We start from the raw sequence: 18,619 nt of genomic DNA on the forward strand, positions 1-18,619 counted from the left end.
TATGATAGCAAGGAAGAAACGCTGTGCAAGGGAGCGGACCTTAGATCACTTGAGACCTGCAAGGAGGAAAGAAAATGGTCGGAATGAAAGGAATGAAGACCGAAGTGAGCCAGTAGCCAGGATATGTGTTGGCTTGTCGACATCAAAAATTAATATTTATGCTGCTGATGCAGCTGGTGCAGGCTCCAACTTCTTACGCGCAACAAGAATACTTTTCAAGGAGCCTAACCACTTGGCAAGAGATTCTTCGTCAGGTGCGCATAGTCGGTATGATTTGTCTTCGGCGATTATCTGAAGACAGAACTTCTTTGAACGTGAAAGAGGGTCAACTTCAGCAGCTTCGATGACCTGAGACATGGGCAGGATTTTGATAGCGGAGTACTCCTAGTTGTCAATGTTAGCTTGTTGTCGAGTCGCACTTAGGAAAATATCGTATAGGGCTATCGTACTTGTTCATCCTTATAGAACCCAAGGCTCTTTGGCCTCAAGACGACCCACAGACGCTTCCACTGGCGCACCGTGCCTTTGATTCGAAGGCACTGGAGATAGCCGTTGCAAATAACTCTCTCTGGATCACGGAGGATTCCCAAGTCCTGACTGCGACCAACATCTCGCGGCTGGAGTTGTTGTCCACCCACAGGGGCTGAGGTAGACAAATTCTGCAGGGACCGGTTGGGCTTCATGTGAGTACTGGTGTTGCTTGCAGGCCCATCAGACCACTCCGAATAGGAAGTAATCTCATTTCCCGAGTGGTCTTGTAAGGAGCCGTATCGATTGGAATAGCGGCCAGGTGAAAGTGACCGTCCCAATTCAGGCGAGCTTGCTCTTCCCGGATATTCGAATTCCGAGTGATCTGTAGTATCCTCGACGTGCTGCCTACTGGTCGCTGGCACATTTCTCTTCCGCGAGAGAGCCAAGAAGGCTTCTTCTTCCTCGTCCGCGCGAGTTTCAGCACGAATACGTCTAATCCAGTCCTCTGCATCCTTCTCCGACAAAGCCTGGAAGCGGTAATTTTTGGACGGCGAGAATATACCGAAGACATGTTGTCGCGACGATCGCGGGGATTTGACCGGAGCAACCGCTGTGACTTCCGAAAGAGTTATGGAAGCCCGAAGTCTTGTCGCTTCCTCATCCTTATATACTGAGAGGAGGTTCGGGCGGAGGACGAGGTAGGCAGGTTTCCAAGAAGCTCGGAATGCCTGGAAGAAGGATATTAGTTACGACATAAAAAAGTGCTTCTATATCGAAAGCGACTTACATGCTTATGTTTCACTCGCCGATGCACCTTCCCAGTTTTCAGGACTCGATCGAATTCAAAGCTACCATTTTCATTGACTGGAGAAAATGTGTCCAAATTGACATGACCATTGCGAAGGACGGGGGAAGGTTGTACAGGCCGTAAAAACGTAGACTGCTGGACAGTGCCGTCGGGAAACTGAATCGAGGGGGCTTTCATATGCGCCTCCGAGATTGGCGGGCAGGAGCTCGACATTGTTTGATCCATCGTGGTCGCAGACTTCCTTTCGAAGAGACGAAATCGAGATTATGAGAAATCACAGAGGGTTTAGTATGGAGACCACATGCCCAGGCCGCAAGTTAAGCGAAAAAGCGCCTATGATGAGGATCCTAATTCAAAACTGTATGTCCGCATCTGAAAAGACACTGCGGGACAGGTCCCTATGAAATACAAGACGAGCACCTGAGAACGTAGGCAGAAACGATGGGAATATTTCTGACTAGTTCCCAGGTGAAGGGCAACTTTCTGTCTGATTGTCTGAGAGGCAAGATAATTGACGAGACAGTGTCACAAGGACCGGACGTCCCTCCAACTTCCTAGGAGGGGTGAAATTAAACCCGAATTGGAAGAAATTAAGATGCGGCGATGACGGTGGTGTGGAGAAGGAGACCTAAGAAGGTGCAGAATGCGCTGCACTTAATGAGGGACGACACTCTCTTGTTTTCAAGGTCGTTCGTTGAGATGATCTGTAAGTAAAGAGGAAACGTACTGGGGAACAATTACCCTTTCTCGAAGGAAGTTCCTCCATCACAGTCCCATGGAACGCATGGGCGGCTTTTAATGAGTACTTGGTAGATCATCCGACAGGAGATGCTTCGAGTTTCTGGGACGTCTACTAACTACTAAGGAGTAGACTACTACCTACTTGAGGTGAGGGCGGCAACTCCCTCCGGTCCTGAATCAAGCTCTGTTTCGAATCGACTCCTTTTCGACTGGTTGATTGGACTTGATTCTGCTTCGCCATCAGATCTTCACATACAGACCTGAGGGAATACCTTTTATTCCATCGCAATCACTGATCTGGTATAGAAATCAACCTGTTTTGAATGAACCTCAACGCTACTTACTCTTCTGCACACTTCAGTTTGGGCTGTCCGTGTCTTCTCAGGGGCGCGTGCCTCCTCCTATGCATAAGTGGTGCTTGATTTGGTAGTAATAGCTTATTTACAAGAGTAGGCTGGTTACTAAATAGATGATTTTAGTGGTCGACAGAAGATGGTTTTATCCGGATATGACCCCTTATTGTTCGATTCTAAATGTAAGTATTTCAACTACCTACCTGAGTGAAAATATGGGTAAATTATTAGATCGCTTTTAGGACAGGGAATAACAACAAATCATTTCATTCCAACTCTTGGAATTGAAGATTCGAGCTTGTGTTCGAACTCCGAGGACCGCACACTAAGTTCTAACTCCCATTTCTAAAAACAACGACGTACTAGCAACGGTCCAGACCCTTCGCTGTTAGAAGTAAAAAAAAAGGGAGGCGAAAGAGGCCACCTTGACAGATTTAGACCAAGGGTCACGTGTGGGTCTGAAGCGTTCGACTTCAGGGAGGTACGGAGTACCTGAGGTCTATTTCCTTCTCCATAGCCTATTACCGTACCTTTAGCTTAATGTACTTAAAATACCAAGTCGTAAAGTACGGTAAGGTAAGGTAAGGTAGGGACGGGTACCTGTTGGCGAACTCCTCATTAGGTTGGTGGTGGGTAAGACCCCTTCGGTCGAGACTGTCATTACTTTACATTTCTTTCTGTATCGTTGGGCCAGTACTTCATTATGAGCACACCTACMTATGAGTACTGTAATTAAAGGGAGGACTTTCTTGAGATGATAGTCTTCAGGAAATCACCCGCACTCGCTACACACTACTCGCCAGCATGCCAGAATTGTGGGAGAATCTGCTGATAAGTAATAATACCTCCTCGGTACCTAGTCTGTACTCCGTTGTACCTCTGCAATTATCAGTGCTGTAGGTGAGTCCATATGCGACTACATATGCATGCTTCATAGGTTAAATTGCCAATCAGCTGATTATCAAATCTCCATAATTGACCCTGCATGGAAAGTACGGAGTATCATGCGCTATGTGCTCCGAAAGGTGCGTGTTTGGATATGTGGATAGGCGAAAGATCAATGCGATCTTCTATACACCTCTCGCGATCAGAGAAAACAGGTGATGTTGATACTCGACTTGCGGCTCTATAGTTGTCAGTTAACGACGAATCTTATTCATCTCATCATCGATACGATATCGTAATGACTTGGTATCTTAGTGATATGATACCTAGGTAAGGCAGTAATCTGCTGTGAACTCAGGAAGAGTCGAGGACAATGCCATGTACCTTAAGGGTCGTAGAATATCAAATCCGTACTGCAAGTGGTATTACGGCTTGAGCCGCTCGTAAACTTACTGTTCCGGTGTGACAGTGACCAGAGCGAGCTGCTTGCGCCTCCTTGGGCTTGGCGAAATCTCCCAATTCTCCCATCCCCGAAATCATACCTTCAAACCTTCGCCCCGTCGTTGGATGCCTCCCGCAATTTTTCCACCTCCCCATCCAATCCTTCCTCCCCAACCCCATCTGTGATTGATGACCTCGTCGACTACCCCCGTGTCTTCGGCCTCATTGCTTAGGACAACGGTCCCCTGCGTTGCTTTCAACGCTTCTCGCACCTGCTCGCATCAGGTCGATTGAAGAGGGAAAAGTTGGAAAGAGAAAGGAGGTTCTCCTCCGGCCACTCGTTTTTCTTTGCTGGTCCTTTTTTCCTTTCTTGATTGCGAACTTATTCTTACCTTGTTCTATACTCCTCTATTCACATTCCTGTCCATATTTCTGCGATCTGCAGCTGGTATACATCCATCAGCTTTCGATTCCCTTTCGTCTCGCGTGCGAATTGTTGCAAACGACTTCAGCATCTATTCTCTGCTCATCAACCACGACTCCTGTTCAGACTAGGCTGCTCGTCCGGACTCGGACAGAGCCTTGAATCTACCGCTGGAACCTGGCATTGGTGTTTTGCGTCGACTTGTTCGAAGTCGACGCAGCGTGGAGACACTGCCATCATGAGTTTCATTCAACGTATTGTGAAGCGGTTGCCCTCTACGTCGAATCTACCCTTCGATGACAGCTCACGCGAAAAGGCTCGGAATTTTTCCAGATTCGCTTTCCTGAAGCGCAGGATACGATTAAAGGGCAACTCGTCGATTTCCATACCCCTAGGCTTTGTTCTGTTATTCCCGTGCCTTGTGATTATCCTCATTTTACTCTTGTTCGTGCGACATCCAGCCTCTCCTGGAGGGATTCTCATTCCGGCAGGCACTCCGCCCTCGATCAGGTTCGCATCGCATCCACAGCCCCTTCATCGTACCACTCCTCAAAGCTAACGTGCCATTCTTTGCTACAGGAGAATAAGTGAGAGATATGACAAGGTCTTTGCTACTGGCTGCTTGCCAGTTGAAGAGGTGTCCCCTGACTATAAACGGGCAAATGCTGCGTTTGTCGTCCTCGCGCGTAACAAGGAATTGGAGGGTGTTGTTCAGTCACTCAAATCCATCGAGCGTCACTTCAATCGCTGGTACCACTATCCATATGTATTCTTGAACGACGGCGACTTCGACGATGACTTCAAGGCCACCGTCAAGAATTACACGAGCGCCCCTGTGGAGTTTGGCAAGATCGATGAGACCATGTGGGGTTTCCCTGACTGGGTTGACCACGAGGTTGCCAAGGAAGGTATCAGAAAACAGGGAGATGCTGCAATCATGTATGGAGGCATGGAAAGTTACCATCATATGTGCAGATTCTATTCCGGGTGAGTGTCTTGAGGCTTGTCGTGGTTAGCTATGATTAACGTGCTGGCAGGTTTTTCTACAAGCATCCCCTCCTCATGAAGTACGAGTGGTACTGGCGTCTTGAACCGGAGATCAAGTACTTCTGCGATATCACATAGTACGCATACAACTCCCATCTTTAACTGGCTGCATCCTCTAACTACGGACAATAGTGATCCTTTTATCATGATGGCCGAGTCTAATAAGACTTACGGTTTCACTATCGCCGTCAAAGAACTCCGCGAAACTGTACCCAACATCTTCCGCTACGCGTCCGCCTATATGCGAAAGAATAATCTCAAGTCGAAGGGACTTTGGGAAATGTTTCTTGAGAGGCCTGAAGAGGAGGAACCCAAGCCGGAAGAAGAGAAGAAGGACAAGCTTCCCGACGAGATACTCCTTACCGATCCGGGCGAGAATGCCCTTTCTGAAGTTGATCCAGAGGCTATGGAGGGCGAGAAGTACAACATGTGCCATTTCTGGAGTAACTTCGAAATCGCACGCCTGGATTGGTTCCGCAGCAAGGAATATGAGGATTTCTTCGAGATGATGGACAAGAGCGGGGGCTTCTGGATGGAGAGAGTATGTTTCAATTGGTTCGTGGTCTTTATTTGGCTGGACTGACGCTTTTTTTCTTAAAATAGTGGGGTGATGCGCCTATCCACTCGCTAGCCGCTGGCGCTCTCTTATCTCCCAGCGACATCCATTACTTCCGTGATTTTGGCTATCGTCACACCACGATCCAACACTGTCCTGCAAATGCGCCTGCGCGACAACTGCCCCGAATTCCATATCTGGAAAAGACCACAGTGGATGAGAAGGCGCGAATCGAAGAAGATGAATACTGGGCGGCTATTGACGCCGTCAAGGAGAACGGTGTCGGTTGCAGATGCAGGTGTGATACTGATATTGTGGATGTTGAAGGCAAACAAGGCAGCTGTCTCGCCGAATGGGTAGAAGTTGCTGGAGGATGGGCATCTCCATAGACCTGAATTGCCTTTGGAACCCATCAATGTACTCTGTATAATGTTTGCAACACCCTTTCCATGCCTGCTTGTTCGATTATGAGCGCTACTTGGGTCGCCCTGGGAGTTTTTGCTTGGGCCTGCAGAATGTGTTGGCCGTGGGGTTCTTCTGGACGGCGTTTAACGGATCTGACGACTCCTCATACGGAAGACGGTGTGACACCCTCATATTGACAGATTCATCTAGCGTGCTTCGTACATCTTCTTTGGATTGCCACGTTCTATAATCCTTGTCAAATCTTCATTTCCTTTCAGAGAAAACCTTGACTGACACGGAAGCGTTCTCTTTTGCGCATTGGCTGATCCGACTCTTCGACGATATCGTTTTCAAAGCTGTGGCTCGTGCACCGCCAGCGAGCGACTCGTGTAGAGTCTTCTTTCCGCAGGCGCCTGTTACCGATGCCTTGGAGAGGCTTCCTTCGGCCTGCCTCGGTTTTGAGATAGTGATGTTTTCTGATCGCCATTCGCTGAAACCCCCAAGTGAGCGTCCTCGGCAACAGTGTGGGAATAGTTATGGCCATCTCAGACTCTCGAGGCCTAGCATATATGTGAACCGAGGACGACACAGCGGCAATGTGGCTGTTATTGAGGCCTCCGATATCTAATCATTAAATTCCTACCTCTTTTTCCCCATGCCTCTTGATATTGATGTTTTCCTCGCTGTCTCCTTTCAACCCAGTATCCCCTTCTGTTTCCACCCTTCTGCATTTAATTCATGACCCGACTGTACATATTGTCCCCTGTGAGCCCCCGTTGAGGAACGGCCACTTCATATGCGTCATTGAGTCTCAAATAATACACATGAGCATGACTTGTCCATAGAACATGAGCTAATCCATCTTTGTTATATTTCCCAAGATCGAATTATCTGTAGGCTTGTACGTATCGTTGTGGCCATGCATTTACAGAAAGAAGGATCAACCTCCATCCCCGGCGCAATTCATTCCGGAGATGAGTAAAGAATAGGAAGAAGAGCGCATATTGAGGGGCATTCAAGTATCCGTTGATACCCCGGATCCAATTCAAAATGTTATGCCGGGGTTCAGTAAAGTGGAGGGCCAATCCTCCATACGGAGTACTATGGACCCCCTTGGCCCTGACATTGAGGTGCTGCATAGTCTAGGCCTGTTCAGGTTAGTGTGATACTTCTATCGTTATCAGTTGCTCCAACGATAATAATGATAAACGGCTGAATGATGATGTCTAATATAATGGTGAACACCACATGATGAGGTAACTGTAGCCTTAGTATCTAATGGCTGCCTAGGGCATACTAGACACTAGGGTACCTAGTTATCTTCCACCTGACTTCGATAATCCGGTCCTTGTAATTATTGACACGGAATGTAGTACCCAGTCATCCGCTGTCATGTGCCCCGCCCGCCTGTGGCTGTTCTTGCTATCTACATTGACAGGCACAATCCGTTTCCCCTCATCTACTATCGCTGCTTTTGAGAAAATCTGTCAAAAGGCCCGTCGTACGCTGATCAACTCTTTCTTTGATGTAGGACGAGGATCTTCATCTTGGATTTTTCATCATTCAACTGACTCATGTGCCTCAAGTGCACCTGACTACTTCTTCCGTCCTCTCCGCTGCTATAGTAATCATCGGGCATCCGCCTATTAGGCAGAGTTGATCTCGGGAAGTTCACTGACAAACTGTCCTTGTCATTCTCAGGTAGAACTGGGCAGAGCTTCCCTGTGAAGTTAACGTATCCCCCCTTTCAAATCTGTCCACTAGACTCAGTCTTCGTTCTCTGTACTCGACCGAGATTACGCGATCACCTCATTCCTATAACCATCTCTGCTCGATGACAACCGCACTCTGATATCATGGCTGACTCTCCAGAGCCCTCCAGACGACCCTCTGTCTCAGGCACACCCCACCTCCAATATCCAACGTTTCCACCGCTAAGTGGTTCTGTTGAAGAGTGGCTATCACGATCGAGACCTACAAGTATGACGTCAACTCCAGCGGCAGAACACACCAGCAAGTCGTTGAGTGAAAGTTGGGCAGCCTTGAGTGCTTCCGACGCCCATTCCGAGGATGGCACTCGTTCTGAGCAGACTGACGCGGGATCTCTGATTGATCACACCGGCCCAGACGACGTTGCAAGTCTCGATGACCAGTACAGCTGCAGCGAGGCTGATGGGGTTGGCGAAGATGACACTGATGAGGGGGAGTATAATCAAAGGATAGATTCTGAGTCTCAGGAGCTTCCCTCCCTATTTACTCAAACGGGCGATGCCATCGATGGTAGTAACCTTACCGCTAAGACGGCCTTTTATCAATCGAGCGAGTCGATTCAATTCATCGAGCCTGAGCAGTGGCCTGAAGCCGAACGAGTAGAGCTGAAACACACCATCCGGGTCATTGACACACTTGAGTCCACAGAACTCCTAGAGCATCTTGGTTGCGACTATCAAGACTCCCTCCTCACAGTCACAGTCCAACAGACGATGACAAAAAGAAGCCTCGACACCGAGAAACCGTTTCGTGTGCTGTATATTGGGCACTCCGATTATCGCACTATCATACTAGACAAAATCGGTGATGTTCTAGTGTCAAGCTCATGCAGCAGCTATGAGAGTAGCTCCACCGAGTCTTCCAGGTACCATGTCGTTCCCACTGCATTTGGTGCAGGGGCCGTACCGAACTTTGCAGAACTTCTTCCGATCCATGTGCAGCTCATTGTCGACGAGTGCGTTCAAGCTTCTTCCGACGCTCAGACCGACGATTCTGGCTCGATCAGCCTGATATTCAAGAATCGGCCCGCATGCACGTCTTCTTGGAGCGGATTAGACTACACAGTCTCATCCTCTTCGGACTGGACACTCCCGGACGTAGCCATCCTTTTCCTTTCAACCATGGACACACCTGATGCTGTGGAAACGCAAAAACTGGCTCGTATCTTCATGGAACGACATGGTGTTCCGACTTTGATGATCTCGGAGAAGCCGTTGTGGAAGATGGCGAGCGAGCCAATTCCTCTGAACTACCATAGTCTTCATATGTGTCTGGAGTCTCGCCATCCAACTACTGGGAAGAGTACAGTTCTGAGGAGGTACCCCATCGATCTGAAGACTTTTGAGAGTATTACTCCTGGGCAACTCAACCGGAACCTGGCTTCTCTAGCAGAGGTCTGTCCTCGCGTGCCATCCAAAGCCCGGGTGCGCCTATCAGATTCTCCAGAAGGAACTAAAAAGCGATTTTTTAGCACGGAGATCTTCAACAGGGCGATTTCTGGCGTCTACTACCGAAATGACGACCGCGACTGGACGCCCCTCCTGCGTTTGAGTATCATGACAATCGTTTTAATCACAACTATCACATTGTGCTATTCGGCCCTACAGGTTACTACTGTGTCCCTCTTACATTTGTTCTCTCATCCCACCATTTCAAACCCCCCATCTCCTGCTGTAATGACAAGCCCCTCCAGCCTTCTTTCCATGGGAGGACTCGGACAGACTTCTCTTTCAGCACCGTCCGCATCAGCGGAGGAAGTACAACTGCTCACAAGTCAATATTCCAGTCGGCCTCACTTCGGGAACATTATTAGTGGAGTCGCATCTGGTCCTGCGCAAGAGACGAAATCGAACCAATTCCAGATACAGGTAGTCGGTGATTGCCACCTTGTTCTAAAGCCTCCGCGTACGTTCTTCAGTATGAAGAAGCAACCCAAATTCGATGTCCAAATCAGCAGGAATAATGTTTCTCTTGCTTATGAGTTCTCTAAGCTATTCGAAGGAGTGTACACGCTAAGACTAGACAGGGGAGATGCTTATGGTGTCGTTGACATCATCATCACTGCAGACACAAAGCCATTCCTCAATCAGACCATGTCAGTCGATTTGGGGACACCCTGGCTTAAGATCTCGAGCTGGAAGCGAGCGGCGCAAGCTATTTCATCCCAACTTGCGCGAGACTTGGGTTTAGCGCACACCAGCCTGTCAGGGGCATACAGTCGGTTGTGCACCGATTTGCAGTTGATGATGGGAGATGTAGTGAGGAAAGCGCATTTCTTGCGACATGAAGCTGATATAATTCGGCAAGGCTCTGCGCAATTTTCTTTGGAGACGAGAGAGGCAGTTATGTCTACGTCAAAGCAACTTTCAGAGGTCGTGAAGCGCACTGCTGTGCAACCATTTCTGGCAGCCTCATCTGTGATACAGAGTCACACAGACAGATTTAACAGAGAAGCCAGAGGGTTCATGGGCGACACATGGAACAAAGTCAGCACCTCTGCCCGAAGTCTCGACCTTGGGGCCCTCAAGCGCCAAATGCGAAACGCTAGGAAATGCGACGCTTTGGATAGGGCTCAGAGAAGGGTAAAGAGTCTGATGAGGCGAAAAGCTTCCCGACACCCGGAAGATTCCTCATAAATATTGCAGTCGGCGAAATTTGGCGTCTATAGTTCATTACTTTCTATTCTTTTTTTCGATTGTTCTGCTATCTTGTTTTGGGAAATCTTTCAGGCGATAGGGGCGGACGGATAGTCATAAGCACGGGTTAACAGGGTTTACGAGAATATGGCTTATCTGATGACTGGAACAATTGCTAATTTACGCTTTTCATGTATCCATCCTGGCAAGACAATCATGCTGGGAATTCTAGGACTGTCATAGATCATCTGTGCTGTGTAGTCTGTAGGAAATGGCCTTGAGCGGTGGCACTAGTGGAGTAATTGTAGCCTTAGGCTACACTGCTGGGGGTCCGGGCATGATTATTTTGTGAGCGGGACGAACTCCCCACCTTTTGCAGGCCCTGAATCAAAACATATTTTGCCTCTTCCTTTCACTGCCTTCCACCACAAATAAAACTTCCTCTTATCCGAGTAATAGGTAAATAATCATTCGCTTCAAAACTGCAATCTCCAACTTACAAAACTTCTATAACCCCAGATCCTTCCACCATGTCTGACGTCGCTGAAACTAAGCCTGACCCCGCCACCAACGCTCCTGAGGCTCAGAAGCCTGAGGAGACGACATCTGCCGCCAACACTGAGGAGTCCAAGCCTGCGGAAGAAAAATCCGTGACCGAGGCTGCGGTTGACACTGTCAAGGATGCTGCCAGCAAGACATCTGACAGCGTTTTCTCCATGTTCGGTGGTGGTCCCAAGAAGGAGAAGAAGGAGGAGGCTGAAGACGCTAAAGATGAGCCTTCTGGTTCTTCTAAGGCTCAGCAGGGTGAAGAGGAGGTGAGTTTGCTTTTTTACACTGGTGTTGGTCTTGCTATTATGCTTGTTGTCTGGTGTCTTGATGCCCTGCCTACTCCTTCAGTCCTCTCTTCAATCTCTTTTTTTTTCCCTTTTTACCGCGTGTGACGGACAGCATTTTTTTTGGAATGCAGGTTTCTCTAGAACGAGATGAACTGTGAAACGTTCTTTATAAGCTACGAGCTGACAGCTTTTGGTTAATCTAGGATGAGGCGCCCGAGTCCCCTGATGTCCACTTCGAGCCCGTTATTCGCCTGACGGAGAAGATCGAGACCAAGACCAACGAAGAGCTTGAGGAGCAGGTCTTCAAGATGCGTGCCAAGCTGTTCCGATTCGACGCTGAGAGCAAGGAATGGAAGGAGCGTGGTACTGGTGACGTTAGACTTCTGAAGCACAAGGAGAACCAGAAGACCCGGCTAGTGATGCGCCGAGACAAGACCCTCAAGGTCTGCGCTAACCACTACGGTTAGTCTCTATATACTACCCGGTTAAGTTGACTGTGTTGAGGCTAATCGTTTCGCAGTTGTCCCCGACATGAAGCTCAAGCCCAATGTCGGCAGTGACCGCAGCTGGGTTTGGAGTGTAACTGCGGACGTCAGTGAGGGTGAACCTGAGGCTCAGACCCTTGCCATTCGTTTCGCCAACAGCGAGAGTAAGTCCTGGATGATGATAAGCTTGGGTTCTATTCAAAGTTTGCTAAGCAGACATTACAGATGCCAACCTCTTCAAGGAAGCCTTCGAGAAGGCCCAGCAGGAGAACGAGAAACTCATCGGCCAACAGTAAGAAGTCTGCAACTCCACGCTCCTGGAAATTGCGGCTTTTCTTGTAACCATTGAATTTCGATCCTATTTCGACGAATTTTGACTTATGGCCTGTCCCTGAACTCATCATCACCCCTTCAATTCCACTATTCCTCGCCACAGCATCTTCTTGTCAATCCCCCTCCCCCCTTCCCCCCCTGACGATTTCACATGAGTGCGCAAATGATTCTGTAAGCTGGTGACAATGAGAGCCTGAGTCGACCGAGCATCAGATTCAACGCCCCCTCGTCGTCTGGCAGGTGATGTCGCGTGCCTTCAGACGTTCGAACCAATTTGGTGGTAGATAGACATACTATCCCCTCGAATATACGCATGAATACACCCCACGTTTATGTACGAATTGTCCTAGTTATTAGATCTGCTCTGTGAACCTTTTTCTTGCAATGATAGCTCTTATTTGCGCATCCTCAATTGCAGGCATTGGATGTAGGCGGAGATGCTTGCAATTCAGTATCGCTATGACTTAGTCGTATGACGAAAGACATGTATATTTCCGTAGTCCCTGTGGTACAGCCAGTTGACTTCCGATTCATCCTATTGCACTGTAGGTTTGGATGAAAGCGACCTTGGGTGTATTCAGCTCTCTGGTGGCGGGTCACTCTGCCGACTACTTTCCCCCCACTTGACAGCATCGACAAGGCTTCCACAGAACGCCTCACTATCCTCTCACGTTTCTATCTTCTCCATTCATTCTTACCTGACCCCTCTAAAGGTAGAGCTTACTTGGAGCTCACCACAGCTGGTCGACTGTGGACACTTGCATTTCAGTCCGAATTTCTGATTTCTCCGCAGGCTTGGCGCTAAACATCCAACCTCGCTTCACCTTGATTCGCGCGACCCTTGAGCCCGATAGCTCTTTGTCTCCCATTGCAGCACTCTGCAGTTAAAAACACCGTACAAAAAACCGCTCTTCCGTCCTTCCTATACCTCCGATCTACGATCTGCCTAACAGAGGCCTGCTGGCAAAATGCCCGATGTGAGTCCGTCTGGTTCACTGGATGAATGGAGTTCCTGCGTTACGCCCTCCAATGCTTGACGCAGGTACCGATCACCTTGCTGCTATCGCATGATGCTGACGCCGATATTTTCCCTGCCGCGTAGGTTAAGAGAACAGTCCGGCTGGTGACAGAACAGCATGTCGTGTACGTCGCCTTCCCTCATACCCAACTGTCGAAGGCGCGCAAGAGCGATGCCTCTCTCCATGCCTTTCCATACACTTTGTGATTGTCCGAATACATTGCGCACGCGCATGGTCTGGGCTGCTGCTACGCGCTTCCAATTTTTCTACCGGCCTTAATGGATAAAGCTGGTGGTTCCGCCTTTTGTGTTTGGTGGGGATGCTGACGCTTGCTCTTGCTTACTCTAGAAACAAGGACTCTGGCGTTGAAGGATTCCCACTGCGATCGTGGTCGATTGAGGTCTACCTCCTCAATGAGCACGGCGAGCAGGTGCCGGCGAACGTCTTCGACAAGGTGACATACACGTTGCATCCCAGTTTCGGGGACCGGGCTGTGCAGAGTACGTCGCTTCCTTTACCGCTATGCCATCAAATTCTTGTCACGTCATGAGGCAAAGGGACTGTCAATGAATCGAGACTGACACGCAACCGCGTCAAACAACAGCTTTCAAGAACCCTCCATTCAGAATCTCGGAGGAAGGATGGGGCGAATTCGACCTGCAGATTGGCCTGACTGCCGCCGACAAGGAGCACTTCCTGACGCACGACCTGAATTTCGCACAGTCGCGCTACGAGTCCAAACATGTCATTGTGAGCACCAGCCCTTGTGTTCTCGCGCGACCTATTGCCTGAATCGCTCTTGTACTCATGCCTCTTATCTTTGCAGACATTCAAGAATCCCAAGCCAGCGCTGTTGGCTGCACTGCGCGAGTCGGGACCAGTACCCGGTGACGAGAACGGAGTGAAATCGAAACGCGCCGCAGGAGGCGAGGAGGGATCGAAAAAGAAGAAGCGGACGGAGAAGAATGTGAGTCTGATTTCTCTTCTCCCAGCCGAGGAGGATCTTTTCAGGCGAATATGACACATAAACTAACCTCCTTCGGCAACAGGTCGACATGGACAAATTGGCGGACGGCCTCCAAAGACTTGGAGAAGACGACCTCCTCCAGGTCGTGCAGATGGTGCACGACCACAAGGCGCCAGACTCATATACCAAGAACGATGTCGAGCGTACGTCTTGCCAGTTATATATTTCTCAAAATGAATTTATCTTCGAGAAACAATTGCTAACCGGTATTGCTGGTTTGCAGAGGGCGAATTCCACGTCGACCTATATACCCTTCCGGACAACCTGATCAAGATGCTGTGGGACTTTACACAAGAGAAAGGGGCTCTGTAGTCGCTTTCTTCTTGTAATTTTCCTTTCCTTCATTTTTTTTTGCGAAACCCGTATTCCAATTGTCTTTTTACCTTCTTAACTTCTTATTTCTTCCACGTCATGTTTTCTTCCCACCCACTTACCCTGATTTGTATCTCTGGTTCGATGAAGGTTCGTTGGGTTTGAGTGGCCTTCTTACAGAGAAGAATTCCAAGAAGTAGGGAGCTGGCGAGAGCAATGATCCTAGTGACTAATGAAACAACAAAGAGAGACGTGATCAAGGACAAGGTCCAATTCTAATCAGTTGAGAGGATAATATCTTCAAGAAAATCAGTCTATCCAAAGATGAACGCCTTTGCCCAGAAGAACAAAAGAAACATAAAACCGAAACGATTTGGATATCTCAAAGTTTCATGCAGACGAGGCCGGAGACAAATGAAACAACACGATACTAGATGCGTTGAGAACCCAGAAGGTAAATGACCAAATATCCGCCCATGAATGAAAGTAATGCCTCGTCAAGGAACCAAATGATGGAAGACGTCAAAACAAAATCCTGTAGAGAAAAGGAGAAATAGACCAGAAGTAAACGATAAGAAGCCCGTTGCGCCCGCTGTGCTCATTCTAATGGAGCAATGATATTGCATAACATAATGAGAATTGGAGAAGAGAAGACCTTAAAGAAAGGAGGTCTACAGAATCCGGTAGCTGTGTATAGAGTTAGCAGACGATGGAAAGAAAAGCAGAGGCTTGACAATCGACATACGATTTGAGTAGGTCTTCCAGACTGTCTGCACTGCAGCTCCGGCCTTTCGGGATCTGCTTTAAAATCTCAACGATAGTAGCGAAGACGTCACCTGCTCTGTAAGCCAGCAGAGCAGGGGCGTCAATGTGGTCCATTTCGGCGATCTCATGGTCCAGCTTGATGAAGCGGATAGTTGGTTGCCTGCGCGCAATGGTATCCAGGCAGTCTTCCACGAGGGAGCTGACGTTGGACTGCGGTCACTGTCAGTTGTGCGTTCCACGACCCTTCGTTGGAAGGGGCATAAACCAATATACTACTCACCTCCGGGTCGTACACACACACCACCACCACCGTATCCGAGGAGACCTTCTCAATAGCATCCAGATAACCCCCCGCATCCACCGTCTCGACGGACCCGTACATTTTCCTCCGGGGACTGGCACGCCGTAGGTTCCGGTTCTGCAGCTCATGCATGCGCGACTCCCGCCACTTGCGCATGAACTGCTCCTCGTCCTCGCTGGCAGAGCCATCCGGCGGTGAGGAGTTCTGCAGAAGATTGACATCATCAGTCACCGACTTGAAGTTGGAACGATGATGCGTATAGTCCATTCCCGTGGCACTGAGTAGGGTTCTGCGGAAGGAGCGCTTGCGCGCACGTTCGAAGGCCTGGGCATCAGCAATGACGCCCTTGGGTCCAGTGTTGGCGTCGAACTTGGTCCTGGGGACCTKGTATGTAGTTGTCCGTGAACTCATGGCGGTACCGTCAAATTCTTCCGAGTCTGAGAAGTGTGTATGGTCGTCGTGGTTGGTGTCGTTGTCAGAGGCAGGCTCGGAGTCGCGATCAGATTTATCTCGGTCCTCAGGATGAGTGGAGAACTTCTCCTGGTTGTTGGCAACAAGGCTGTTGAACTCGTCTTGAGCAGACATGACGAAAGGAAGGAAGCAGGAGGGTGGGGTCGATGCCTAATTTTAAAGGGTAGACGATGATATTCGTGTCCCGAATTCAGCTCGCAGACAGGGTAAGTCGATCGCGATTACACTTTTTTCTTTTTCTTTTTGCCGCTTCCTTTTTTCCCTTTTTTGATTTTTTGCCTTCTGGCTAGGGTACTCGAGTTCCGTCCTAGAACTCTAATTTGAGAAGGTCAAAAAAGCAATTGACGAGAACAATAAGCAGTACGGAGCAGGCCTATGCCCAAGAAAGGCAAAAGACGATGACGAGAACGATGACTGCGGTTGGTTTCAGAATCTCGGATGTTTCTTTTCTGCCCCTGAACCACAGTCGGAGATATGGCCGCTATTGGAGAGATGCTCCAGTGACAAGAGAGTACTGCAGACCACCGACGCCGATCAATTCCGCACTTGAGCGTTGAATCAGGAGATCGATTACCTTTTTCGAGTGTCAACTTTTAGCAAAAGGATCAAGGATTCAAAAGGATTCGAATTTGCAGGGTCTAGATAGAGATACTCCGTAGATAGGAGAAATCTAGACTAGTTGCGTGAGTGGGTGGCAGATGAAACATTCGACGATTCTTGTCGCTTGAGGAGTTAGCGGGGAGAACTAGCGCGCCTTGCCTTAGGTTTCTCTGCAGCAACTCCCAAGCAAAACAAGAATAGGAGCCAATCATAGTTTATGTTCCAGAGGCCCCCGTGTTTCAGGTGATGAAGATCACATCTCAGCCACTTTTGGCAGATCACAACTTTGTGACTTTTTAGCATCTGGGTTCTTGATGTATCAATTATCAATCGATTAGTCTAATCAACGAATGGTTAATGCTACACACCACCGGCACTAGAAGCAGCAAAGAACATTCCTCTGCTCCTGGCTGGAATGTCCCACTCCTATATCACCTGATATCAAAAAAGGAGTAAAGTGAAGTTCAAAAGCTCATGAAGGCTAATTCATTAGGAAGGTACGAAGGATCAGTCTGCTGACTGCTGTTTGCTCTTCCATTGGCTCGACACATTGTTGTGAACCCTCGTCAGGAGCGTCAGGCCACGTGGGAATAGGTGTTTCAGATGCAGATCCAGCGCCATCGTCATGGCGATGCTTCCGAACAGCCCGATCAAATCCTCCCAAATCCCAAATCGCAACTCATATCTAAGTCCCTCCGTTATGGCGCGGTTGCGGCGCTTATCACCACCCAAGTACTCCGTACTAGCCTCGATTTGCTGCGACTTCCAAGAGCGCAGGGTAGGACCTCGCAGTGCCTAAGGTACTTACAAGCAGCCCAGCGCTCCAAGGGGTTCCGCTATACACCTGGTTCTCTACTGGAGCACTCCGTGCGGGATGGGAAAGAGACAACCAAGGCGTGGAGCCATTCACCTCTTGACATCTCCACCTTGTAGCTTCTTCTACGTGATGTCAAGGACCGGTAGATTCACGCAGCCCAGCTGCCGATTGGGTTTCATTCCTAGGGACCCCTCACAACCTCATGTCTTCTAGTCGAAGGATGATACCCCGATCCGCTGCTAAGCTCCCGCGTTTCAATAGCGCCATGTTTTCTGGTGAAACTCGAATCCCAGGCCAAACCTCAATCTCACCTATCCGGACCCTTATATGGCATGTAGAAATGTCTGGTATACCTCGTATCAAGAGACTGCCAGACTCATGCGAAACAAGCCCAAACTGAAGCAGACCTATGAGTTTTCAGATACACCAGTATGTCAATCGCAGCCCTCACCGCGCATATCGCATCAGCCAAGCCCCGCTGACAGGAGGTCGAGAGCTGCATGATATTGGCACCCGTAGATTAAGAAATGAGGAAATTCTGGAATCAACAATAGATTTTTGCAATGTCAGATTAATTAGTTAACTAAGAGAACATTCGCCACAAGTCAGACAAAGGAAAACGTCATGGCCCTGTTCGAAAACATTCCCTCCCGTCCTATCAGCCGCAAGATGAATACATGCAGAAAGAAAGTCAATGCGCAAGAGAGGCTGATCACAAATGAATAGGCAAAAGAAATAGAAATCAAAAATAATGAAGAGTCCCGTAAGACCAAAAGAAAAGCGACCATATAAAGACGGGAATAGGATATGCCAGACGAAAGAGCAAAGGTATAGGATAGGCTTGCAAGCGAGAATCCCTCCAAAGCGAGAAGAGGGAAATTAGAAGAATGAAGAAGTGTCCAAGGACGCGGACGTGTCTGCCGGTCTCACCCACTGTTCACTGCAAAAGGAGTGCTTGAATGGACGGTGAGTTTAGGCTATGGGGACACTCCTCAGACAGCCATCCTAGGGGGGCTCGTAGATCAATGTCATCATCAAATAGAAAAGAAAAGCAAAGATAACATGTGAGCGCGCGCACAACATCAGCCATCGAACGTTGTCACCTAGAGTTCCGGA

At 48.8% G+C, this 18,619-nt stretch overlaps 5 protein-coding genes across 5 annotated transcripts; 3 read left to right on the forward strand and 2 right to left on the reverse strand.

Moving 5' to 3' along the window:
• Positions 1 to 156: 156 nt before the first annotated feature.
• Positions 157 to 1,504, reverse strand: Asppvi_005023 (PH domain-containing protein; the record flags this gene model as incomplete). The annotated part of the gene is made up of 3 exons (XM_043300961.1): positions 157 to 384; positions 450 to 1,199; positions 1,259 to 1,504. The coding sequence occupies 3 exons, from the start codon at positions 1,502 to 1,504 to the stop codon at positions 157 to 159; spliced, it is 1,224 nt and encodes a 407-aa protein (XP_043156896.1).
• Positions 1,505 to 4,361: 2,857 nt separating this feature from the next.
• Asppvi_005024 (glycosyltransferase family 15 protein) lies at positions 4,362 to 6,115 on the forward strand (the record flags this gene model as incomplete). The annotated part of the gene is made up of 5 exons (XM_043300962.1): positions 4,362 to 4,633; positions 4,703 to 5,110; positions 5,161 to 5,247; positions 5,303 to 5,711; positions 5,774 to 6,115. The coding sequence occupies 5 exons, from the start codon at positions 4,362 to 4,364 to the stop codon at positions 6,113 to 6,115; spliced, it is 1,518 nt and encodes a 505-aa protein (XP_043156897.1).
• Positions 6,116 to 8,113: 1,998 nt separating this feature from the next.
• Asppvi_005025 (uncharacterized protein) lies at positions 8,114 to 10,537 on the forward strand (the record flags this gene model as incomplete). Its single annotated transcript, XM_043300963.1, has 1 exon — positions 8,114 to 10,537. The coding sequence occupies one exon, from the start codon at positions 8,114 to 8,116 to the stop codon at positions 10,535 to 10,537; it is 2,424 nt and encodes an 807-aa protein (XP_043156898.1).
• A 530-nt stretch (positions 10,538 to 11,067) lies between these two features.
• On the forward strand, positions 11,068 to 14,549 carry Asppvi_005026 (uncharacterized protein; the record flags this gene model as incomplete). The annotated part of the gene is made up of 9 exons (XM_043300964.1): positions 11,068 to 11,352; positions 11,577 to 11,835; positions 11,894 to 12,022; positions 12,084 to 12,150; positions 13,559 to 13,710; positions 13,815 to 13,960; positions 14,037 to 14,177; positions 14,260 to 14,380; positions 14,461 to 14,549. 9 exons carry the CDS (start codon positions 11,068 to 11,070, stop codon positions 14,547 to 14,549), a joined length of 1,389 nt encoding a protein of 462 aa, XP_043156899.1.
• A 671-nt stretch (positions 14,550 to 15,220) lies between these two features.
• Positions 15,221 to 16,200, reverse strand: Asppvi_005027 (phosducin family protein; the record flags this gene model as incomplete). Its single annotated transcript, XM_043300965.1, has 3 exons — positions 15,221 to 15,236; positions 15,295 to 15,524; positions 15,595 to 16,200. The coding sequence occupies 3 exons, from the start codon at positions 16,198 to 16,200 to the stop codon at positions 15,221 to 15,223; spliced, it is 852 nt and encodes a 283-aa protein (XP_043156900.1).
• Positions 16,201 to 18,619: the final 2,419 nt, after the last annotated feature.

Source organism: Aspergillus pseudoviridinutans (assembly GCF_018340605.1).
Source record: "Aspergillus pseudoviridinutans IFM 55266 DNA, scaffold_3, whole genome shotgun sequence".
In the NCBI taxonomy this organism is placed as follows: Eukaryota; Fungi; Ascomycota; class Eurotiomycetes; order Eurotiales; family Aspergillaceae; genus Aspergillus; species Aspergillus pseudoviridinutans.